General features: G+C 40.4%; 1 protein-coding gene across 1 annotated transcript in view; it reads left to right on the top strand.

Moving 5' to 3' along the window:
* LOC145353645 (regulator of G-protein signaling 19-like) overlaps positions 1 to 25,578 on the top strand; it is a 105,650-nt gene extending 80,072 nt beyond the window's left edge. The window contains exons 3-5 of the mRNA XM_080204412.1: positions 14,008 to 14,082; positions 20,304 to 20,538; positions 24,287 to 25,578. Coding sequence (XP_080060538.1) covers positions 14,008 to 14,082; positions 20,304 to 20,538; positions 24,287 to 24,475 — 499 coding nt within the window. The 3' untranslated portion in view covers positions 24,476 to 25,578. The remainder of the gene's footprint in view (positions 1 to 14,007; positions 14,083 to 20,303; positions 20,539 to 24,286) is intronic.
* The last annotated feature ends 1,055 nt before the right edge of the window (positions 25,579 to 26,633 follow it).

Genomic DNA, 26,633 nt, shown 5'->3' with positions numbered 1-26,633 from the left:
GGACTTCAGTAAGCAGTGGACATTCCTGTTCAGTAAGAAGTCTCACAACACCAGGTTAAAGTCCAACAGGTTTATTTGGTAGCAAAAGCCACTAGCTTTTGGGCCTCTGACCCTTCGTCAGGTAAGTGGACAGTTCTGATCATAAATAGGGGCTATAAAGACACACACTCAGTATACAGAATACTGATTACAATACAAGTTTTCACAGCTAATCAAGTCTTAAAGGTGCAGACAATGTGAGTGGAAATAGCATTAAGCATAGGTTAAAGAGATGTGTATTGTCCCCACCCAGGACAGTAAGTGAGATTTTGCAAGCCAGGCAAGTCATGGGGGTTACAAATAGTGTGACATGAACCCAAGATCCCGGCTGAGGCCGTCCTCTTGTGTGCGGAACTTGGCTATCAGTTTCTGCTCAGCAGTTCTGCGCTGTCATGTGTCATGAAGGCCGCACACAGTTCTGCGCACATGAGGACGGCCTCAACCGGGATCTTGGGTTCACGTCACACTATTTGTAACCTCCATGACTTGCCTGGGCTTGCAAAATCTCACTTACTGTCCTGTCTGGAGACAACACACATCTCTAACATACACTTAATGCAATCTCCACTCACATTGTCTGCACCATTAAGACTTGATTAGCTGTAAAAACTCGTATTCTAATCAGTATTCTATAAACTGAGTGTGTGTCTTTATATCCCCTGTTTGTGATCAGAACTCTCCACTCACCTGACAAAGGGTCAGAGGCCCGAAAGCTAGTGGCTTTTGCTACCAATAAACCTGTTGAACTTCAACGCAATGTTGTGAGGCTTCTTACTGTGTTTACCCCAGTCCAACGCCAGCATCTCCATATCATTCCTGTTCATCCATGGTTTCCAGTTGGGAAACACACAGACTTGCTTCTTTAGCACACAGTCTTCTACACACTTACTTATGAAATCAGTTACTGTCGTGACTTAGGTGACTTTAGCTTAGGAGATGAGGAGGAGTGCTTCAGCTGTTACTAAACACACCAAAATAATTAATTGAGAGTTTCTTCAGCTATTTTTTGAGAAGCTTGCATTCATCACATTAACAACCAGTTAATGTTGCTGTTGATGTTGTTAATGTTGTTTTAAAGTTGCTGAAAAGAGAGACATGTTGTAGAAGCTGCTGAAAAGAGAGACATGTTGTAGAAGCTTTTTATCTTGGACTTATCAGGATAAGTGCAAGGATACCAAATTTCAAACGATCACAACAATCAATACTGCAGGATAAAAGGGTTGGCAAGTAAATTCTGATTTGTCTAGGTATCGCAGTGGAGAAAGCAAAGAGAAACTATAGGCTCCCAAAGCAGGTAAACCCTCCTCTCCCCACACTCACCACCACACTGGTTTACAATTGCTGGCTCATAATTTCTTAGCTTAGAAGTGGGCAGTCAGAAGGCGGAAATCTCACCTCGCCACCACCCACTTGGTCTCTGATTACCGTGTTATGTAGTAACTAGTCTGCATCTCAATTTAACATCCATTGCTCTCGTACTTTCCAGAACCTCTTTCCATATTAACTGTAATAAAGCTTGTTATGAAGGCTCAGTTGCTTGCATCATTCCTCAAGTCCTGCTGCGCGTGAGTTTGGTAAACAGCATTGCAGCAAGTTCATTAAAACAGGGGTGATGTCAGTGGTGCAACTCACTTGAGCCACCATGACATGTGATGAAGTTTTAAATACTTTCCATTAGGTCTTCCTTGTTTGCTTCCTTCTTTTCAATATTTATCATTTTAAAAAATTCTTTCATAGTTGTGGTCTTTGCTGGCAAGGCCAACATTTGTTGTCCATCCCTAATTGTGCTAGAACTGAGTCACTTGCTAGGCTATTTCAGAGCACAGTTAAGAGTCAACCACATTGCTGTGGGTCTGGAGTCACATGTATGCCAGATTAGGTGAGGACACAGATTTCCTTCCCTAAAGGACCAATAGTGAACCAGATGGATTTTTACAACAATTGATGATAGTTTTGTGGTTACCATTACTGCTTTCAGTTCCAGTTTTTTTTTATTTATTAAGTAGACAAATTTAAATTCCACCAGTTGCCATGGTGAAGTCTGAATCTGTCTCCCCAGCACATTAGCAAGGGCCTCTGGATTACTCGCCCCCTGATATTACTACTAAAGTACCATCTTGCATAAATGTACTATTTTTGCATCTATAAATATTTAAGATTTCTAGGATATTATTAGCAGGTTGGGCTATCCGTCTATGCCTGGGAAATAAAGGGATAAATCTTAAAAAAAATTAAAGAAAATGGCTTATGAGGAGAGACTGAGTAAACTGGGACTATGCTCACTGGAATTCAGAAGAATGAAGAGAGATCTTACAGAAACGTATAAGATTATGAAGAAAATAGATAAGATAGAGAGGTTGTTTCTACTGGCAAGTGAAACTAGAACTAGGGGGCATGGCCTCAAAATAAGGGGGAGGAGATTTAGGGCTGAGTTGAGGAGGAACTTCTTCACCCAAAGGGTTGTGAATCTGTGGAATTCCCTGCTCAGTGAAGCAGTTGAGGCTACCTCATTGAATGTTTTTAAGGCACGGATAGGTAAACTTTTGAACAGTAAAGGAACTAAGGGTTATGGTGAGCGGGCGGGTAAGTGGAGCTGAGTCCATGTAAAGATCAACCATGACTTTACTGAATGGCGGAGCAGGCTCGATGGGCCAGATGGCCTGCTCCTGCTCCTAGTTCTTATGATCTTATCTTTTTATGAAATGTTAAGATGTGATATTCACCCTGTGAGCATATGGACTGAATGAGGTGTGTATTAAAGCTGAAAACCAGATCATAAAATGTTTCTATGGAGTAATTTCTTATATTCAACAAATTTCATTCAACAATTCACTTAATCAGCGTATTTCACAATTATTTTAATCAACAATGTTAATCCCACAAATTTGAAACAAATGCCTAAATTCACACAAAATTATTATGCTCAAAAATAATATTTGACAAAAATGTTTTTCACAATGTAGTTGCTTTACATTCCTTGGTTTGACTCTAATTAGATCTAAAATTTTTGCAATATGATTTCCAATAATCATCCTCCACATCTTCAGTCTCATTCTGAAAATCCTAAGGATCAAGATCCACATCTACACCTCGTTCCTCTATATTTGTTAATACTCTGAATAGTTTAACGTCAGTGTCAAAGACATCATTGTATCACTCTCTGCATTTTTAGTGTGGCTGTCTGCATTTTTGGTGCTTGTTGAAGCATTAAATATTTCATGATAGACCACATTAGAAATTCTTCTTTTGGGCCAAAATAAAGAAATTGCTTGGTGAACTTTCTCCCATAAGAAGATTCAGTGGCAATCGTACTTTACCATTTGCACAACACATTTAAGCTGGCTCTTTTTTTGCATTTTTGCATCACAATATTCATATGCCTCTGATTTACTATTAGTATCATTTTCTAGGTTTGACTCATAACTATTATGTTCCCTAGAACCCCTACATCCCATTTAGCCCATTGAGTCTGCTCTCTGATAGAGTATCTTACCCAGGCCCTTTCTATCCCTGTAACCCCACACATTTCCCATGACTAATCCATCTAACCTACATATCTTGGGACATTAAAGGGCAGTTTAGCATGGTCAACGCACTTAACCCACACATCTTTGGACTGTTGGAAGAAACTGGAGCACCCATAGGAAGCCCACGCAGACACGGGGAGAATGAGCAAACTCCACGCAAACAGTGACTCGAGGCTGGAATTGAACCCCTGTCTCTGGTGCTGTGAAGCAGCAGTGCTAACCACAGTGTCACCGTGCTGCCCATCCTAAGTCAAAGCTTCCTTAAAGGCTCTTAATTTCTTAGATCCAGCACTGGTTGCTCTTGCATTCTGCTCCAGCCCCTTTAACTTCCATTTCTCCACTTGCTGCATGTCACTTTCTGTCAACATTTTCTTGTTGCCTCTTCATTGTTCCTGGCTTGGTGTGCTGTCTGTTGCTTTCCCTCATGTCATAATAAAATGTAATGTCTCAGAAGGCAAGTTGCATGAAACAAATTTTTAAAATGAAGAAAAATAACAATTGAAATGTGAAAGAAAGCCGTGTTTTATGATGTAAATTCATCACATACTTTCTTGGACTATACTGTTAAGGTTGATTAAACCATGTATGCGTGATGGTGTTGGCAGGGACATGGTGTAGGCAGGACCATGGGATTCAGGAAGCTGAAAGCAATCCCCCAACCCAGTGGGGGGGTGGGGTGGGGTGGGGAGGTTAGAGGTCAATTCCTCTACAACATGCCCAAGGTATCGTTCCATCACGTTAGGTTGAGATGGACCCAAGGTTCTCAGGGTTTTACCAAGTTTACCAAGGAAAAGACAGGTTTTACACTTCTTTTTCATAGATTTATGCAGTTGATGTTCATATTAAGGTGTGCTGCAGTTTCATCAATATCCTCCTCTTATTAGTTCGAATTATAAAGTTTAGAGTTTATTTGTTAGTGTCACAAGTCGGCTTACGTTACCATTGTAACAAAGTAGTTTCTGTGAAAATCCCCATGGTAGGCTATTGCCGATAATGCAGATGCATGGGATTGAGGGTGATGTAGCAGTTTGGATCAGGAATTGGCCAGCTGATAGAAGACAGAGGGTGGTGGTTGATGGGAAATATTCAACCTGGAGTTCAGTTACGAGTGGTGTACCTCATGGATCTGTTTTGGGGCCACTGCTGTTTGTCATTTTTATAAATGACCTAGATGAGGGTGTAGAAGGATGGATTAGTAAATTTGCTGACGACACCAAAGTTGGAGGAGTTGTAGACAGTGAGGATGGATGTTACAGTTTGCAGAGGGACGTAGATAAGCTGCAGAGCTGGGCCAAGAGGTGGCAGATGGATTTTAATACGGAAAAGTGTGAGGTGATTCACTTTGGTAAGAATAACAGGAGTACAGAATATAGGGCTAATGGAAGGACTCTTAGTAGTGTTGACAAGCAGAGAGATCTCGGGGTACATGTGCATAGCTCCCTGAAAGTTGGCACCCAGGTTGATAAGGTTGTTAAGAAGGTGTACAGTGTGTTAGCTTTTATTGGTAGAGGGATTGAATTTCGGAGCCGTGAGGTCATGTTACAACTGTACAAAACTCTGGTGCGGCCGCACTTGGAGTATTGCGTACAGTTCTGGTCGCCGCATTATAACAAAGATGTGGAGGCATTGGAAAGGGTGCAGAGGAGGTTTACCAGGATGTTGCCTGGTATGGTGGGAAGGTCTCATGAGGAAAGGCTGAGGGACTCGAGGTTATTTTCATTGGAGAGAAGAAGGTTACGAGGTGACCTGATTGAGGCATACAAGATGATCAAAGGATTGGATAGGGTGGACGGTGAGAGCCTTTTACCTCGGATGGTGATGGCTAACGCAAGGGGACATAGCTTTAAATTAAGGGGTGGTAATTACAGGATGGATGTCAGAGGTAGGTTCTTTACTCAGAGTGTAGTAAGAGCGTGGAATGCCCTGCCTGCAGCAGTTGTGGACTCGTCAACTTTAAGGGCGTTCAGATGGTCAGTGGATAGGCATATGGATAACATTGGAATAGTTTAGGTTAGAGAGTCATTAGATTGGTTCCACTGGTCGGCGCAACATGTTCTATGTTCTATTAGTCACCACACTCCAGTGTTCGGGCACATGGAGGGGGAATTTAGCGTGGCCAATGCACCTAACCAGCACTTCTTTTGGACTGTGGGAGGAAACAGGAGCACCCGAACGAAACCCCCGCAGACACAGAGAGAACATGCAGACTCCTCACAAGCCGGGAATCGAACCCGGGTCTCTGGCACTGTGAGGCAGCAGTGCTAATCATTTGTATGTGGGCCTGGAAATGTTCCCTGTGTTCTCTTTACCCCTTCTCCTTCAACAATTTGCCTGTTTACGTTCCTTGCTTTGTTAGAAGCACTGTGTAAATACATGTTGTTATTTGAATTTACTGGCAATAATTGCGTGATCTTGTTTAAAAAATTCACTTTATGCTGCTTAGAAGAGAATATATACTGTAAACAATAAAAAGGAAGCAATGTAAAATAATCTCCACAAGGTGGCATCACACCACTTCTGTGAATCCTATTGAAAGTAAAACTGGATTTCTTCCACATCATGCGAATGATTGTGGATCACTGAGATCCCTCTTAGTTATTGCTCCAATATTGAATTGGTCATTAATACACAAAGTCATAGTCATAAAGGTTTACAGCATGGAAACAGGCCCTTCGGCCCAACTTGTCCATGCTGCCTTTTTTTTTAACAACAAAGCTATATGCCCGCATTTGACACATATCCCTCTGTATCCATCTTACTCATGTAACTGTCTAAATGCTTTTTAAGAGAAAAAACTGTACCCGCCTCTACTACTACCACTAGCTGCTTGTTCAGCACCCTCTGTGTGAAAAAATTATTCTTCTGGACCCTTATATTTCTTTCTCCTCTCACCTTAAACCTATGCCCTCTAGTTTTAGACTCCCCTTGCCTTTGGGAAAAGATATTGACTATCTACCTTGTCAATGTCCCTCATTATTTTATAGACCCCAAGAAGATCACCCCTAAGCCTTCTACGCTCCAGAGAAAAAAGTCCCAGTCCATCCAGCCTCTCCTCATAACTCAAACCATCAAATCTTGGTGGCATCCGAGTAAATCTTTTCTGCACTATTTCTAGTTTAATAATATCCTTTCTATAATATGGTGACCAGAACAGTACACAGTATTCCAAGAGTGACCTTACCAATGTCTTGTACAACTTCAACAAAACGTCCCAACACCTGTATTCAGTGTTCTGACCAATGAAACCAAGCATGCCAAATGCCTCCTTCGTCACTCTGCCCACCTGCAACTCCATTTTCAATGAGCTATGAACATGTACCCCTAGCTCTCTTTATTCTATAACTCTCCCCAGCACCCTCCCATTAACTGAATAAGTCCTGCCCTGGTTTGATCTACCAAAATTCATCAACTCACATTTATCTAAATTAAATTCCATCGGCCATTTGTCAGCCCACTGGCCCAATTAATCAAAAACCCATTACAATCCGAGATAACCTTCTTCACTGTCGACTCTGCCACCAATCTTGGTGTCATCTACTAACCATGCCTCCTGTACTCTCATCCAAATCATTAATTTAAATGACAAATAATAGTGGATCCAGCACTGATCCCTGAGGCACACCGCTGGTCACAGGTCTCCAGTTTGAAAAACAACCATCTACAACCACCCTCTGGCTTCTGTCATCAAGCTAATTTTGTATCCCCTTGGCTACCTCACCCTGGATCCCATGAGGTTTAATCTTTTGCAACAACCAACCATGCGGTATCTTGTCAAAGGCCTTGCTAATGTCCATGTAGACAACATCGATTCCACTGCCCTCAATTACCTTCTTGGTTACCCCTTCAAAAAACTCAATCAAATTTATAGGACATGATTTTCCACACTCAAAGCCATGCTGTAAGTAAAAATAGAAGTAAAAATAATAATAAATTAATTTTACAATAATTTTTATAAAAACATTTTTATAATAATAAATAGAAACAGTTTTGATCATTAAAGTAAGTGGTAATGAAACACTTTCAAGAACTGGTTAACTAGCATGTACTTTCATGCCATTTAAATTGATTACATAGTCTATTATATAGTCGATGTAGTCAACTGAGAGGTCAGTTTGTTCAGTTGGCTGGATGGCTGGTTTGTGATGTGGAATGATGCCAACAATGCAGATTCAATTCCTGTACCAGCTGAGGTTATTCATGAAGGTCTTGCCTTCTCAAACTTGCCCCTCGTCTGAGGAGTGGTGATCTTCAGGTTAAATCACCACCAGTCAGCTCTCCCCCTCAAAGGGACTATGAGGCAAATGTGGGGCTATGGTGACTTTGTACATAGTCTATTACAACAACTTGTATTTATAGCCATGATGTGGAGATACTGGGATTGGACTGGGGTGGGCACAGTCAGAAGTCTCACAACACCAGGTTAAAGTCCAACAGGTTTATTTGGTATTACGCATTTTCAGAACACTGCCCTTTCACTGGGTGAGTTGACTCCGAAAACTCTTTGAATACCAGATAAACCTGTTGGACTTTAACCTGCTGTGGTGAGACTTCTTATTGTATTTATAGGGCACTTTTAATGTGCAACATGCCTCAAGGTGCATCAGAGGAGAGTTATCAAACATTTTTTTAACCACTTAAGGAGATATTAGGAAAGATGACCAAATACTTGATCAAAGAGGTAGGCTTAGGAGTGTTTAAAAGAGTAAAGAGAGGAAGAGAGGCAAATAAATTTAGTGGGCGGTGGGGGGGGGGGGGGGGGGGGGGGGGCGCAGGAGGAATCCTAGAATTTTGGGCTTTGCCCACTGAATACACAGCCTCTAATAGTGGAGTGATCAAAATTGGAGATCCTTAGCAGGCCAGTATTGGAAGCATGCTGAAAGGTAGAGCGTTGTAGAATTGGGGGAAGTCACAGAGATAGAGAAGGGTTAGAGCATGAAGGGAATTTTAAAAAATGATATCTTAAACATTAAGGCATTGTTTAACTAGGAGCCAATGTAGCTCAGCAAGCTCAGGGATGATGACTGAATGGGACTTGGTGTGAGTTAGGTCAGTTTTAGATGATCAACTTTATGAAGGGTGGAGTGTGAAAGGCTGATTAGAATTGCATGTTTAACAGTCAACTCTAGAAGTAACAGATGAAAGTTTCAATAGATGAGCTGAAATGCGACAGTGTCAGGAGATGTTACAGAAGTGAGAGTAGACAGTCTGTATAAAGGCATTGACATGTGGTCCGACGCTCATTCCAGAGTCAAAATAACACCAAGGTTACAAAAAGTCCGATTCAGTCTCAAATCGCCAGGGAGGGAGATGGAATGGGAACGGAGTTTGTAGCGGGTCTAAATACAGTGGCCTTGGTCTTCCCTGTATTTGGTTGGTGGAAATTTCTGCTCACTCATTACTGGATGTTAGACAAGAAGGCGGATGCTGAGGTAGAGCTGAGTGTCATCAGCTTAAATGTTTTAAAGTTTATTTATTAGTGTCACAAGTAGGCTTGCATTAACACTGTAATGAAGTTACTGTGAAAGCCCCTAGTTGCTACACTCTGGCTCCTGTTCGGGTACACTGAAGGAGAACTTAGCATAGTCAATGCATCTAACCAACACATCTTTTGGCCTGTGGGAGGAAACCGGCACACCCAGAGGAAACCCATGCAGACATGGGGAGATTGTGCAGACTTGGCACAGACAGTGACCCAAGCCAGAAATCAAACTCAGGTCACTGGCGCTGTGAGGCAGCAGTGCTGCAATGTTTTCGGACAATATTACAGAGGAATAGCATGGAGATAGGAAATAGAAGAGGCCAAAGTTTTAATAGTGAGCAGGAATCAAAAGTGCTTCATGTGGTCCAGCCTGAAGCAGTGACTGGATAATCAGTACATACTGTTACAATATTATAAAGCATACAGAGAGGAAAAACAGGTTTCACAAAGAAAATTTCAACTGAGTTATTAGGAAAGGATGAGAAAATCTGGGGACATTTGCATTGATGCCCAGTGCTCCTAACTGAAACAGATGGGAATCTCATAAATAAATAAAAATCAGTTTACGTAAAGTCTCAAATACCACTTTCCAATCTAGTCACTTGAGCACCGTACCCTGCTCCCATCTATCAATCTAAGGAGAACAAGTGCTGAGACAATCAATTCAAATGTTATTTAACTTACCATCATCTGCTCTGAGGTAGCCACGATGTAGAAATGCTGGCGTTGGACTGGGGTGGGCACAGTAAGAAGTCTCACAACACCAGGTTAAAGTTCAACAGGTTTATTTGGAACCATAAGCTTTAGGAGCGCCGCCCCCTCACCTGATGAAGGAGCAAAGCTCCAAAAGCTCGTGATTCCAAATAAACCTGTTGAACTTTAAACTGGTGTTGTGAGACTTCTCACTATGCTCTCACATAAAGCGTAGTGAGCTTTAGGAGTTACAAATTTTTCAGAACCTCGTGAGGTTTTGAACTTAAAAGATTTCATAGTGCTTGCACTTGCTACTGTTAAATTCTGGCATTGCATCTGTTCCTCAGGAGGTTTGCTTATTGGAATTCCATTTTTAGACGAGAAAGCTCAGGAGGAACAGGAGGAAAGGGCTCACAGCACTCGAGGTGGAAGGAGACCAAATAGTAGGAGGCACACACAATTAAAGTAAACCGCCCTCCCCACCCCATATAGTTCATTGGCTCAGAGCAATAAGGTTGCTGTTCCCTGAGGAAAAGTGTACATATGAAAGCTTAGATTTTTGAAAGAGGCAGTGACAGAAGCCCCTCAGTTAATTGTTCAAGTTACAACAGTCTTGCCTGGCAAGAATTTACCATTTATTAAACAAGCTAGGGTTTTATTGCCTGGAATTTAGAAGGTTAAAGAGTGACTTGATCGAAATTTTCACAATATTAAGGAAAGAGGTAGGATAGACTATTTTAGCTGGATGGGGATTCTATACCATTTAGCCCCCCATGATTGTTCTGTAATACTATGAGATCATGGCTGATCTGCTACTCAATTTCATATACCTACCTTTGCCCCATAATCCCTTAATAGCTTTGGTGTATCAATGTCAAATTTAAGATGAACAATATCCAAACTTTAGCCATTCCTGTGGAATGTGGAAGTGTTTCCTAATTTTACTCCTGAAATGTCTGGCTCAGTTTTTTACACTGTACCCCTCCAGCTCCAGAATCCCTGTCCAGCTAAAATAGTTTCTCCCTATTCTATCTCTCCCCCTTGATATTGTGTGAACTTTGATCATGTCATCCGGAATAATGTGGAGGGGAGTTATACGATAAAAGGTAGAACTATCCGGAGTATAGATACGCAGAGAGACCTGGGGGTGCAAGTGCATAAGTCCCTGAAGGTGTCGGTACAGGTGCAGAATGTGATGAGGAAAGCGTATGGTATGTTAGCCTTCATAGGAAGAGGTATAGAATATAAGAGTAGGAGTTTGATGTTGCAGTTGTATAGAACGTTGGTTAGGCCTCACTTGGAGTACTGTGTCCAGTTCTGGTCGCCGTACTACCGGAAGGATGTAGAGATCCTGGAGAGAGTGCAGAGGAGATTTACCAGGATGTTGCCTGGTATGGAAGGGCTGTCTTACGAGGAAAGATTGGATGAACTTGGGCTGTTTTCCCTTGAGAGACGTCGGCTGAGGGGGGATCTAATAGAGGTTTATAAGATTATGAAGGGGATAGATAGAGTAAATGGTGGTAAGCTTTTTCCGCTACTAGAAATGGATAGAACGAGGGGTCACGGGCTTAGGGTGAGGGGGGCTAGGTATAAGACAAATATTAGAGGGCAGTTTTTCACGCAAAGGGTAGTGGGGGTGTGGAATGCACTGCCGAGTAAGGTGGTGGAAGCAGGCACGCTAGGGTTGTTTAAGAGTCACTTGGACAGCCATATGAGCGGGCTACATATAGGGGGATATAGTAGGCCTTACTGAACATTGTAGGCTTGGGAATACATTTTGCCTCAGGAATGTTAGTCTTTGCCTGTTTAATAATGAATTTTTTTGTCTCCACAGGCATTTAAGTCCAGCAAGGGGCATGCAGGCGGCAGGTTGTAGTGGGCTGCTCTTGGATGTTGCTTCGGGAGTTGCCTATTGCTTCATGTCGTTAGTGTGCTTAAACTGGACCATCTCGAGGGCAACATGACAGCTCAGAGACTATCTCTGTTGCTGTGCGGACACATGGATTTGGGCCTGTGTCTGTGGGAGTTTGCACGTTCTCCCCGTGGTTGCGTGGGTTTCCTCCGGGTGCTCCGGTTTCCTCCCACATCCCCCAAAGATGTGCTTTTAGGCTGATTGATTGGGTACTAAAATTGTCCCTAAATTGGACCTCCCTGATCCTCGCACGTTAGACGTAGACTAAAATCATGAATAGGTCACTGAGATAGTAGGACGGCGGCGTGGGCTCGTTGGGCCGAAGGGCCTGTTTCCCGTGCTGTGTTGTTCTTTGTTCTTTAACCTTCTCAATTCCAGGGAATACAACCCTAGTTTGCATAATAGCTGCTCATACCTTAACTGTTGTCCCCAGGTATCACTCTGATAAATATCAACTGTACTCTTTCCAAGGTCAGTATATCTGTTCCTGCAGGCTGCTGCTCAGAACTGTTCACACTACTCGAGGTGTGGTTTAACTAAGGCCTTGTATTTATTTCTACTGTTTTGTATTCTAGAAGTCTAGGTGTATTGGCCAGAACTCCATTAAACTGTTTAATTATTTTCTATACCTGTTCATGACATTTTAATGAGTTATATACCAGGACCCACAAATCTCTCAATTTTTTCTGCCTTTTCATTGATTAGGAAGTCTGGGTCCAAAGACATTTTGTCACTTTGAAATCCATATGTCACAGTTTTCCCCTTTCAGTTAACTTATTAATTTTGCTTTGTAATGTTATGCTTCCATCTAGTGCTTACAGTGCCAGCTGTCTTCATTGTCCAGTTTGAATATGTGGCTTTTTAATGTTACCATCTCAGCTGTTAATAAATGGTTAAAACCCCAACAGAGATCTTTGTAGGATACTACTGGTCACCTTAGTGCGTCAATTTAGTGTGACTGCTCAATAACCCTACACTCTGGACGGAATCTTACAAGAATTTGGCAGAGTGTCAGTTTTGATGAGAAAACCAGGTGGAACAATCCTTGGTTTTCTCTCCAGGTCTTGTTCCTTTAACTGCTAAAAAAAAGAGTTGGCATTGTTTGTGTCGTCACTCTGGTGAGGTGCGGACTTTTAAGCCAGGAACCGGCTCCACTGAGATCGGGGCACCATCCTCGCCCCCAACTCGATATCCCCCCTCCCCCCAACTCGATCATCTCTGACATCCCCATCGACCCCTCCCGTCGATCATTGCCGTTAACGTTCTCCCCAACACTACGATCATCATTGGCTTCCCTTTCCCCTATTCGTGATCATCACCAATATCGCCTGCCCCCTCCATCATCGCCAGTTTCACCCCTTCCCCCCATTCATGACCATCACCAATATCACTTGCCCCCTCCATCATCGCCAGCTTCACCCGTTTCCTCCCAATCATCATTGGCATCCCCATTACTCTTGTGTCTGCTCTGCCCCTCCACAAATCGATGACTCCCCACGTGAGAGGCTCCACCCCCAGGGTCCATTCCTGGTACTGGTCTCTGGCACAGATTGCTACTGCCAGGCAAATTTGCCATGCCAATGGTCTAGCCAGGGCACTGGCTGACCATGTACCTTACCCCAGAGACCTTTTCTTTTCCCCTCTTTGACATTGGAGACTGAAATTTTCCAGGAGATAAGTTTCTTTCTCAGAGATTCAGCTGTACGAGAGTGGATCTCTCTCAGAGAGTTGCTGATTTGGAAGCTGCGGAGAGAGGTATCCCTTTCTGTCTCTGAATCTGGGGACTGGGAGTTCCAGAGACTAGGATTACTGCTCTGAAGTGTTGCTGTTTTGAGGATATATCCTTCTCTGAAAGTTGTTATCTGGGTCTCTATCCAGAAGTGTGATAAAACCAGAAATCTAGAATTATATTTTGCCATGTTTAAGTATTTAAATTGTTAAAAGTTATGCTAATTATTTTTGTTATATTCTAACCATGTTCTTGGTTTGTTTTGATGAAAGCTTCTTCATGGGTCACTTCAGTCATACCTGGAGTAAAACACCTTATGCTCACCCTAATGCCAAAATCAAATGTAAAAGTTAGAGTCTAGGCTAACATTATAATATACCCTGAAGTTTCTGATGGTCCTTAACAATAGAAATGACCTTTTCATCTATATTTACATTGTGAAACTGATGTACCTTTCGATTTTGTTTTGGTGCGGGACACAGAAATGTATTAAAACCAAATTTGCAATATAAACTGCCCAAGAAGCAAGCAGCATATTGTAAACCAAACATCTTTGTCAGGTGCTACCATAGCATGACGAACATTTGTTTTTCAAATTTCACATACTAACCTCCAGTTTTCTCGTTAGGAGAAATGATGACGATCGAAATCGAAGGATATCTTATGATGTCAAATTGGAACCCATGCAGAATTGTGAGGCAAGGTAAGTTTCGATTATTACTCTGGAGGGTGAAAGGACCTTATATGTATACCTTGGAGGAATATCAATGTATTCACTGCTTTTGTACTGAATCCTGTTGTAAGTATTGTAAAATTTGCTGAAATGCATGCTTTAGTAATTAGAGATTAACATTGTGCACCGTTATGTGAAGGTTTAGCAAGAGTGTGTTATGCTATTACCAGCTTAAACATTTGCACTGTTCTGTTAAAAGGCTCAGAGCTGATATAGTGTTGTTCTGGTCACTCAATCTGTCGTGGCAGTCAATGGAGGTGGTCAATTTGTTTCATTTATATAATTATTCATTACTAATCAAGCTACCCAAGACTGGAAGTGTATTGGTCACTTGATGCTAATGTGATTTATGGCTTTCACCTGACTCCTCTTGGGAGCTCAACAAAGATGCCTTTAAAGCAGTCAACAAATTGCCCTCAAAATTTTTAAAACATTCTCACTTTTGGAAGTCTAGTTTTGTGCTGATTTCCTATTTTGCCCAACTGAGGATCCAAATGTTAATGCGGCAAGTTGGGGAAACACTCGCAATGTCCTTTATCATCTGTCGTTCTATCACACTCAGCACAGGGATAAGGAGGTGAATGTATCCTGGGCCCCGGGCTATGATTGATGACACCATTCCATCTCACCAACAAGGTATCTTCCTAGAGGAGATAGCAGCTAGTCGTTGGGGAATGTGGACAACACAAACTCCCCCAGCCCTCCCCACTGTCCTCTGCTGAGTTCCACTCGCAGAATGGAGCAGGAAGACAGAAACAATTTCTCTGTGGAATCAGGTAGTTGTGAAGTCAATAAAGGACAGGCAAGACTGAAACAAGAAGCAACTGAACTTTAATCAGTGTAGCAGCTAACCAACTTCAGCAAATTAAAACAAAACAGCCATAAGGTCTCATCAGGAACAAGCAACAAGAAGTGGCATGCATTTTAACAAAGTAAATATTTAATACATTTTCTGTGGCAATTCTTTCAATAAAAATGCTAACAGCAGTAACAACTGTGCTGCAAGGAACTTGCGTTGAGCGCTGTCTGTGAACTAAGCAACATCAGTGGTAATGCTGAATCATACAATTGTAGAATCCCTACAGTGCAGAAAGAGGCCATTTGGCCCATCGAGTCTACACCGACAATAATCCCACCCAGGCCCTAACCCTTAACACCATGAATTATAAATTCAAAGGATTTAGGAGCATTCGGCCCATCGAGTCTGCTCAGCCATTCGATCATGGCTGATATGCTCCTCATCCCCATTTTCCTGCCTTCTCCCCAAAACCCTTCAACCCGTTATCAATTAAAAATTTAACTTCTCCTTAAATTTACTCACTGTCCCAGATCCACCACACTTTGGAGTAGGGAATTCCACAGATTCACAATCCTTTGGGAGAAGTAGTTTTTCCTCAACTGTGTTTTAAATTTGCTACCCTATATCCGAAGACTATGGCCTCTTGTTCTAGAATGTCCCACAAAAAAAAGCTTCCACACCATGTCTACTTTATTCAGATCTTTTATCATCTTGTATACCTCAATTTGATCTCCCCTCCTTCTTCTAAATTCCAGAGAGTGCAGGCCTAAACTGTTCAATCTCTCTTAATACGGCAAACCCCTCATCTCTGGAATCAATCTAATGAACATTAACAATATTATCCTGCTAATCTCCCTGACACTAAGGAGCAATGTAGCATGGCCAATCCACCTAGCCTGATTGAGGCAGTCAATTGAAAAGTAATGGTTAGTTTTATAAAGAGTGCAAAAAAAACTGGAACACCTTCAATGTAAATTTGTTCAAATATTACACAATTTTAAAACAGTAAAAAGTTCCAAACCATCTTTATAGCAGTAAACAAGAACAATTCAAACTATTTTCAGAAAATGATGATGTGCAGTTTGAAGCACTGCTGAGGAATTGCAAAGGGTGAAACTGAGAAGGAAGCGATGGAGGGGCACCCTAGTCCTTTGTGCATCTGTACCTTGCTGCCAGGAAACAATAGAGCTACTCACGCAACCTCCTGGTAGGGAATGTCCAGATTCAGTCCAATCATATCCAGCCTGCCACAAGAGTCATGTGGCAGTCAGTGTGCTCTGAATCATTCTCTGTGCACTTAGCCAAACTCTTCCAGCACAGCTACAACACAGCTATCTACCCGACAATGTGGAAGATTGCTCAGGTATGCCCTGCCCACAAAAATCAAGACAAATCCAATCCTAATACCAATCCGGCCTACTATCCCATCATTCTACTCTCTGTTAAGGGAAGTGTTGTCGGCAGTGTTATCAAGATGCACTCAGTAACAGCCTGCTCACTGATGCTTAGGTTCTGCCAGGGCTCTCAGCTCCTGACCTCATTTCAGCCTTGATCCCAACATGGACAAAAGAACAAATTCGAGGGAGGAGATGAGATTGATCAAGACAGCAATTGGTCAAATGTGACTTCAAGGAAACCTAAAAAAAATTAAAGGCAGTGGGAATAAGGGGGAAGCTTTCCAAGGGTTGGAGCTATATTTAGCACAAAGGAAGATTATTGTGATTGTTGGAGGTCAATTATCTCAGCTCCAGAACATCACTGCAGGTCTACATATATTTTAAAATAACAAATCAGAATTAAAGCAAAATGAGATCAGCAAGTGCATTTGGAAGAACTTTAAAATTAGAAATTAGAGTTGGCTAAATGAATAGATGACCCTGTTGCAATCAAGAACATAAGAACTAGAAACAGGAGTAGGCCATCTGGCCACTTGAGTCTGCTCAGCCATTCAATATGATCATAGCTGATCCTCAGCTCCACCTATCAGCCCACTCACTATAACCTTCAATTCCTTTACTGTTCAATAATCTACCTATCATTGCCTTAAAAAATTCAACGAGATAGCTTCAATTGCATAATTAAATTGAGTGGCATTCCTTTCATTTTCTAATTCAACACAGGAATAAATCCTTTTTAAGAAATGGATTCATGACTGTGTTAACATAGTATAATAACAGAACGTCATAAACACACTGAGCATCATTTCTAGGTTTTGGTCTTAATTTTAAAATGCCATTAGTTAATAGCCCATAGTTACAAGCATATCACACTAATTAAGCTTATCTCATTTGTTTAATCTAACGAGTACATGGATTCACCGTCATTGTGGCTTGAATCAGACATCAGTAATGTATTTAATGAGGAATTGTAGTGTATTTTAAATGCACATGATTAAACCCAAACCGCCACCGATGAGAACTAACGTAATAACTCTTGAAATATCTACTCATGTAGCAACTGCTAACTGCTTATTGACAAATGAGCCAGCCATCACACTGACAGTTCACCAGACCTGGCAACCATAGCGTAGATGAGCTGTGGAAATTTATGGATAATGCTTAATACCACAAGTCTTTTCCAGCATTATTCTCATTCGTTGTCCTATTTCTGGAGACAAGATCAGCTTGCATTGCAATAGTTGATTTAGAACTCCCCTATGCTCCCATTCATCACTCAGGCTGCTGGACTACAATAGAGAGCTGACTCAAAGTACACTGACAGTAACCACGGAAATGAGTATGGAAGATAGTGCACGTACTTGCAATGTCAATAAGATCTATGCTAAGGAACTTCCAGCTTTAAAATCAATAACGTACTGTTGTAGTGATGCATAGAGTACACATTGAATTAGAGAGAGTTTCTCAACAGCAAAAAATACCAACAAATAGGCTCTATATTGACTCTAATGTTTGGAGGCTTGACAGGTTCAGTGGCTGGAGCCATGACCCAAGAGTTTGTAGGAGCTACAAGCTTCAACTCAGCTGATAGCCATTCAACATCATCTGATTTTTCTGGCAGGAGCAGAGTAATGAGTGACAAAAGATCTTGGGAATCCCAATTTCTACTTGTTTCCCAAAAGCTGTGAAAATCCTTCGTTAGAAACGAAAACTCATAAAATGGGAGTGCACAAGATTGATGTTTCGCTGTATCTTGTGACAACAAACCATTGAAATATTGGTGTTATAAATTGTTGGAAAATATCCCAAGGACGAAAAAACTAAAAAGAACAAATTCAAGGCTCAACTCTCACATAAAATTAATTTCTTTTAAACAAAGATGTTCTGTGCATTATATAAAACAACAGTTGGGCAAAACTGGATCATTAAAAGTTCACTTCAGTTAAAGTGGTTTCACATTGCACAACTTTATAGTTAAGAGTGTAAACATAAATGAAACTCCTTGGAGGGGGGAATCATGCTTTGTTTACATTCAGTGCCAGTTTGGGCACTGATATCCAATTCCCATTGTAACATGCACTGAGCTTTTCAATATAGTTACCAGCTTCGAAACAAGCAATGACTATCAGGTAATTAATAACACATTTCCAGCAACTCATTATTCCACGTAAAAAAGTGATCAGAAGTCAAACATCAATTTAACAGAAATCCATTTAACTAACATATGTTTTGTTAACATTTACATCATATTAAAACTAATGCCCATTTACTCAGAATACTATTTAGAATCCATGAACCTTGTAATAACAGTAGAATGTGTTTAAGTAACAACATTGAAAAGTCATTCATTGACAACTTTCCACTTTCTTAAAAATATCCTTTTTGCTATATCCCGTTAAAAGTAGCAATCATCTAGATCATTTAATGTATCAATAGCTGAAACTGCAAATACTTAAAACCACTTAATCTTGTGTAAATAAACACCATTGATCACCAGAGCTGTAAATAAAGCAATATTTTCTCCAGGGCTCAGGTGTTTCGAAGGGATCATGGATTACTGAGCCCTCAGTAAAGCTGCATTATGTATTCTTCACTGAGAGCCCAGACATCCATTAAGGTAATAAAACACCTATAACATCAACCTTTAGATAATTTGCTTATTTTTAAAAGTAAAGTTTATTTATTAGTCACAAGTAGACTTACAGTAACATTGCAATGAAGTAACTGTGAAAATCCCCTAATCGCCACACTCCTGTGCCTGTTTAGGTATACTGAGGGAGAATTTAGCATAGCTAATGCACCTAACCAGCACATCTTTTGGACTGTGAGAGGAAACCAGAGTACCCGGAGAAAACCCACACAGACGTGGGGAGAACGTGCAAACTCCACACAGACAGTGACCCAAGCCGGGAATTGAAACCGGGTCCCTGGCGCTGAGGCAGAAGTGCTATCCACTGTGCACCTTACTGCCCTCACTCACAGGGCACTGTGATTAGTTGGTTTACATTTGAAATGTCCAGAGGTAATAAAAGACAACTCAGAATATTCAAGAAATGTATAAATAATTTTATTTTCTAAAATTTTTGGCAAGAATAACAGCACAATAAATATGGAGGGTAGACATTTATGCAGTTACTATGTGAAGTAATATGACAAGTACATCTGTAATAATATCCCTTCAGGAACATTAGAAATATTGCAAGCTTGTTCTCCTAAAATGTATTAACAATGAATGTTTCATAAATGTTATGGCATGGTTGTTATACAAAGCAATCAGATGAATTCTCATTCTAAAAAGCAGCATAATTCCTATGGATTAGTCTGAAATGGTTTTAATTAAGCAGAAATTGTTTCAAAATTTACACCAATTTCTCCACTAATAGAAACCTACACCCATTGGGTTAATTTGCCATAATATAAAAGGCATGTTCCATAACACTTTGGTAACTCTGGTGCGGTTCTCAGTAAAAAGCGTTAGAAAGTTGCAAAGAAATTTGCTATCAATGTCCAGAAATCTCACTGACATGAAAATGAGATGATTTGGGACCATGTTGCACTGATATTTCTGGCATAGGTCATAGATTCTTCACATAAATCCACAGACCTCCCAAATCATTGACATGGATGTGAAGCTATATAAATAGACTTTAAAGGGTGTTGGTGAATATACCTCAAAATGGCATAAACGAGCAAGGAAATTCAATATTTGGTGTACAAATAGCAGGGACAAGTTGCAAACTGAGATGTTAAAAGAAATAAACCACAATTATTCAGGTTCTTTCCACGGCCAACCTACATTTTGTATTCCAGCATAAGTCAACAATAGCAAAAACATGCCCACTCTCAATAAACACAAACATGTGAATCTCTGCTGTTGTGAATTAATTGCACCAGAATAGTAATACAATCTGGAACCAGTCCAGTAAAGCAGTTTATGAATAAAATTATTGTTGTGTTTGCACTCATATTGTTTTCCTTAATTATGCCACATACAGCACAACACCAACAGCAGAAGAAGTGTATTCATGGGCCGAATCCTTTGACAAGCTAATGAAAACACCTGCAGGCAGAAATACCTTCAGAGAATTCTTACGAACTGAATACAGTGAAGAAAATATGCTGTTTTGGCTAGCATGTGAGGATCTCAAAAATGAAGCAAACAAAAGTGTTATTGAAGAGAAAGCACGGATGATATATGAAGACTTTATTTCAATACTTTCTCCTAAAGAGGTAAACTTTATTCTTAAACCTAAAGCTCTGTTTTGCGATGTTATTAGTATAGCAATTTCAGATGAACCAGTGGTGCATCTTGGGTTGAAAATCTGAAGAAACACCCACAAGTAACAACAGGGCCTGACAGAGGATGAATGATGAATTAAGGGCTGCTAATTGTTTTATCAAATTAACTTAGAAATCACTGACAAAAACATGCTAGTTTTTAATGAACACAAACATGCGGATCGTCATTGCTGCTTTTAGCAGGGGAGTGACTAGCACGTTGATATGAAGTTCCACTTTTTGCTATGTTAAGAAATCATAGAATCCCAATAGTGCAGAAGGAGACTATTTAGCCCATTGAGTTTGCACCGACCACAATCCCAACAAGGTCCTATCCCCATAACCCCGTTCACTTTCCTTAGCTAGTCCCCCTGATGCTGAGGAACAATTTAGCACAGCCAATTCAACAAACCTGCACATCTTAGGAAAGGGATGCAACCATTTAAAATAAATGAATTATTGCTTTTACTAAGTAACAGACAAAGGAGTGTCATTTGAATGCACTATTGATTTATCCATCAACATGACATGGATGATTTCTAGCTTTATCATCTTTCTCCCTCTTCAATTTTTTTCTTTCCACTTCACTGCCTTTCTTTTGTTTAATTCTTCCCAGGGTATTTTTTCTACTTTGAGCCTCGACCACTCCAAGCAGACTTGTGTCTTAGCTGCAGACATTTTACCTTAAATGTCTGCAGCTGATAAAAAAGGAGTAATAGTATTTGATGACAGTGCTTTTTTTCCCCATCTCTGTGGTTGTTATCACAAAGGGTGCTGGCTATTCTAAAGAGACACAAATGCTTTGCTGTGATGGTTTGACAACTGATGTTGGTCAAAATAGCATTAACTCTGCAAAACTAAGTTGACAATCTTTTGCATTTCAGTTCTTAAAAATTGAAAAACTGCAGTATTAGATCAGGGGATACTGATGGACTCTAAAGCATGAATTTTGCTTCAGCAATTACAGACAACAAGCATCCCTCCAGCCTCTTTGGGCAGGAGAGTTGATGACAAGCTGCACCCCTTTACAACATACTGTTTTTAGTTTCCTTATAGTTACTTTGGTGAGATTTGGAGAATACAAGATGTAAGGGCCTTCTGGCTTTAATGCTAGCAGCAGCAGTGGGTGCAAACATTAACAATTTCCTTTGTATAAACTATATTTGGGACCAAATTCCAGATGATTTGCTTGACTTCTTTCTTAAATTCGGTGAGGATCAGGCCTCACCAAATCAAATCATCCCCCACATGCGCACACACACACGCGTGCATACACAACAAAAAGAAAATCCTACCCATTTGGATCACACAGTCTTCAGAGTTTCCCACTTGCCTAAATGGTAAAACCTCTTCACATCCCTTTTGATGGCAACCGTTATCAGCAGTGGAATCAGGAGAAGAGGGTCCTATGCTAGGAGGTTTTTTTCATTCATTCATGGGACATGGGCATCACTGGATGGCCAGCATTTATTGCCCATCCCTACTTGCCCGTGGGATGTTGAAAGTCAACCACTTTGCTGTGGCTCTGGAGTTGCACATAGGCCAGACCAAGTAAGGACGGAAGGAAATCCCTAAAGGATATTGGTGAACCAGATGGGTTTTTCTGACAATCGACAATGGTTTCATGGTCATCAGTAATTCTTAATTCCAGATTTTTTTAATTGAATTCAAGGAGTCACTTGCAAACACACACAACTAAGGGCCAGGAGACGATTGGCTGGTTTATCAAGCCTGCTCAATGTCCATGATACCTGAAATATCATGACTAGACTAATCTCCCTGTATGTATGTAACTACCTAGAAAAGATAATCCACCCCCCCCATCCCCCTTCCAAAACACCTGGGTCAATAAGGGAGAAGAAAAATCTAAGAAAAATCTTCTTCAATCTCCTCAGGGTCCATGAGACAGTGAGTCTGCTTTTCTGTTCTTCCTCTCCTTTCTCATTCTCCCTCTTTCTTCCCCTCCCATTTTCTCATTCTATTCTCACTCTCCTCACTTCCATTTTCCCCTCCCATTCATCTCTCTCCTATCTTCACCTTGTTCTCTATCCTGACTTGAGCTGAGCAGTGCACTGGCTTTTACTCCTGCGCAGACTCATTGGAAAATTGACTATCACATCAATAAATAATATCAATTTAAGAGTTAAATAATTATTGCCCTAAATTAACTCTAGTTACCAATTTTAGAACATCCCCTCCTTCAGTTATCTAGCATTGCTTAGGACATTAATGATGGAAATGCATTGTACATTTCCCCAATTTTCTTTGGATTGTAATATTCCCGCTCACAATTGGAACTAGCTCCAGTAGTACTAACATTTCCAAAGGGGCCAGAAAGGTCGCCAGATAAAGGGTCCAACCTAAAATCTGCCACCTTGCAACAAGACTACCCAGCATATTCCCTTTTGAAAACTGTATATTCTTTTTGAGCTGTTCTAAAAGGGACATAAAATTATTTAATCAACACGTTTTCTGTCCATTTCAATTAAATTTGGTACATCACACTGTTCACTCTAGTAACAAAATGATATTTCATTAGAGCCCAGTTAAGTCTGAAAAGGGAAGATCTGATCAATGCAGTTTATATGTGAGCACCTAAATACCCTCATACTCCATTCCTATGCGGAACATTTTCATATTGCATTAAGCATTTGAAACTGAATTTCAGCAATCAGAAGTTGTCCTCCTGAACTTAAAGAAATGGAAGAAAATGAGAAAAAAAAGCAGACTGATATCCTTCTCAACATTTTGGCTTCTTTAAGCCTTTTTCATTCAATGCAGAAAAAAACCCAGCCATTGCTATGATCACAGCCACAACTGCAGATGTAACCAGTGTATCCACAAGGGGGCCAACAGCAACTACATTTTCTTGCATCTCAGCATTTCAGTTCTTATATATATTACAATATTTAGAATATAAAGAGCACAAACAGCAGCTATGAATGATGGTCACTAATAACGTGGTACCTATAGAAGAAATCACCAGGTTAATCAAAAATGACCAGATAGCCAATTATATTCTGGAGGTGATGAAGGTACCAACACATTATGTAATTTATAGAACTATCTACGCCCAACATCTAGGCCTCTACAGTTGATGGCAATGTGCAATACTGGCTATGGTGCTAGATTAGGAATTCATAGAATTCCTACAGTGCAGATTGAGGCCACTTGGCCCATCAATCCCACCAACAACAACCCTACCTGGCCCTATGCCCGTAACCTCAATGTATTTACCCTGCTAATCCCCCTGACACTAATGGACAATTTAGCATGGCCAATCAGCCTGACCTGCACATGTTTGAACTGTGGAAAGAAACTGGAGCACCCCAAAGTCACCCACGCAGGCACGGGGAGAACGTGCAAACTCCCGAGGCCAGAATTGAATCCTGGTCCCTGGCGCTGTGAGGCAGCAATGCTAACCACTGTGCCACTGTTCATCATGGCTAGTAGAGGAAGAAGCTATATTTAATATGATTCAATATAATCAGATTTATAAATCAGTTTCCACCAGACTTGCAGAAGCGATTAAAATGATTCACAGGATGAATTTGGGGATAAAGGTGAAAATGTCATTAAACTTGCAGCAAATGTGGATAATAAGAGTATAGTATTGAGAAACATGAATGTTTGTTTGAAATTAAATAGGTAAAGAATATGTTATTGGAGTTTATACAGATATACTTTGTTTCATATCCAGGTTAGCCTCGATTCACGGGTCCGTGATGTCATTAACAAGAAAATGGTGGAGCCATCAACTCATACATTTGACGATGCACAGCTTCAGATTTATACCTTAATGCACAGAGACTCTTATCCAAGGTTCCTGAACTCTTCTATATACAAGTCATTGTTTCCGAGGCCAACCAGCACATCTTCAGAATCCTAGATATTTAACTATACATTGCAGAAAAGAAAACAATTTTTGTATACAGGCATCAAATTGTCTACTGAAGGTACAGGGTCATCACCAAGAGAAAAGAATTAAACTCAGGTTTATTTTACTACTGATTTCCTGTTGCCTAATAAAATGCAAGAAGCACTAAAGAACTGAATATTAACAGCTTCAGATTAACCTGTGCAAAACTCTAGTGATGGCTTAAATAATGATATTGAATTTTATGTTTTTGTAAGCATTAGTAAATAAACCTAGTGCAGGAGAAACAGTTTTGCATAAAACCCTTATATGTGTCAGGTACCAACCACATAAAAATGAGATCTGAAAACAACACTGCTCTTATTCCAATAATTTCAGAACAGATTTGTTTGAGCTCATTTGCATTGAAAATAAAGGGATCTTACTTTATCTATTCACATTGTTTCAGAGAAGGCACAAAAAAGAATGTTTAAAAATGTAATGAGTGCAGTCCTGCATCTTAAAAAAAAACACCAGTGTTGCTGCTATGGTTCCACCAGTTGTCGCAAAATCATTTGGTCCCAACTTCATACGGTCATGTGACTGCAATGATATGTTATTTTCCATCTCGTTTTGAGCCTTTAAACATGCAGATTAAAATTCTGAATTCAATGATGATGGCACAGTAACAACAAAGCTCCAGTAGCTCAAAGCCAATATAATAAATGATCTGATCAGCAGAGAATGCTTTCATGAGAAGGTAGCCAGGTAAGTGCGAATTCTTGTTGAAAGGGAACCAAGATGTCCGTGTGAGTTATATTGCCAATCTGACTCTAGAACAAATGTATAAGACAAATTAAATTCTGTCCCTTAATTTTTCTTCATGATTTATAGTTTAATATGCTGCACAACTTAATTGGTAGTAACTTGTATGAGGAAACTAGTGATAGCCATCCATTACAGCTAATGATGGTATATATTTGTGGAATTTTCTTCTTAGCACAGGTAACCAGTAAATAAAGGGCTTTAAATATATCGAGGCTTACCAACAAGATGAAAAATAACTCAACAAATATATGGAAACAAAAAATGTCCTTACTATAATTTTTGAGATTTATTGATGTTTTACAAGCACAGATAAGAAAATTTGTTAAAATTTAAATAAATAATCTTGCTAATCTGATGATGCTTCTTGTCTTTTACTTATATTTACAAATATCTTAATGGGGAACTTCTTTTTTAAAAAAATCGTTTCTTGACATAAATCAGTCCCAAAGCAGTACTCTACCCATTGCTGTAACTTGTAGGTTATTGTAAAAAAGTTAAAACATGTGTTTCTAAACTCACCAAAATTGGAGAGGATGAGGTTGAATCAGTATGTCAAGAATACTGTTCCTTTTCCACATGATTCATGCTCTTTGCTTTAACCAGTTGTTTTATACTTGAGGTGCCTTGATTTGAACTACCATTTACCAGGAACTGAACTGGAACAGCCACATACATGCTGTGGCTGCAAAAGTAGGTCCAAGGTCATAATTTTGTGGAGAGTAACTCATCTTCTGATTCCTCAAATGTGTGATGTTAATGTTATGTACCATTGATCAGCCCTGGCATGAATCATGTCCAGGTCTTGCTGTGTAATGACATGAACTGCTACAGTAAGAGGAGTTGTGGATAGTGCCGAACATCCATCAACAGCCCCACTTCTGACCGCATGATGAAGAGAAGGCTATTGGTGAAAAAAACCTGAAGATGGTGGGCCTTAGAAAACTACCCTGACAAACTCCTGCAGTGAGTCCCAGGACTGAGTGACTTAAATCAGGGTAGGCTCCCATTGACTCCAGTTTTGCTAGGGTTCTTTAACATTATTGTAGGTCAAATGCTGTCTTGATGTCAAGGAAGTCATTCTCACTTCTTGAATTCAGCTTTGTTGTCCATGTTTAGATCTAAGTTCTAATGAGGTCAGAAATGGACCCTGATGGAACATAACCTGCTGGCTGGCTCTCAGTTTATTAGGTGCTGCTTGATAACACAGTTGATGGTAACCTTTTAGTGTATCCAGTAATCACCAGACTAGGCAATAGGGAATTGTCTCTCAGCTGAATTTTGTCAGAGGGCAGGCTTCAATTATATCAGTCATGGATTGGGTGCACCACAGCTGCAGTCTGGATTCTGCAAGACTCCACTTGCT

This window comes from Carcharhinus amblyrhynchos, chromosome 16, assembly GCF_965287045.1.
Source record: "Carcharhinus amblyrhynchos chromosome 16, sCarAmb.v2.hapA, whole genome shotgun sequence".
NCBI lineage: Eukaryota > Metazoa > Chordata > Chondrichthyes > Carcharhiniformes > Carcharhinidae > Carcharhinus > Carcharhinus amblyrhynchos.
The sequence above is the reverse complement of the archived record's forward strand: the minus strand, read 5'-3'. Positions and strand labels throughout refer to the sequence as shown.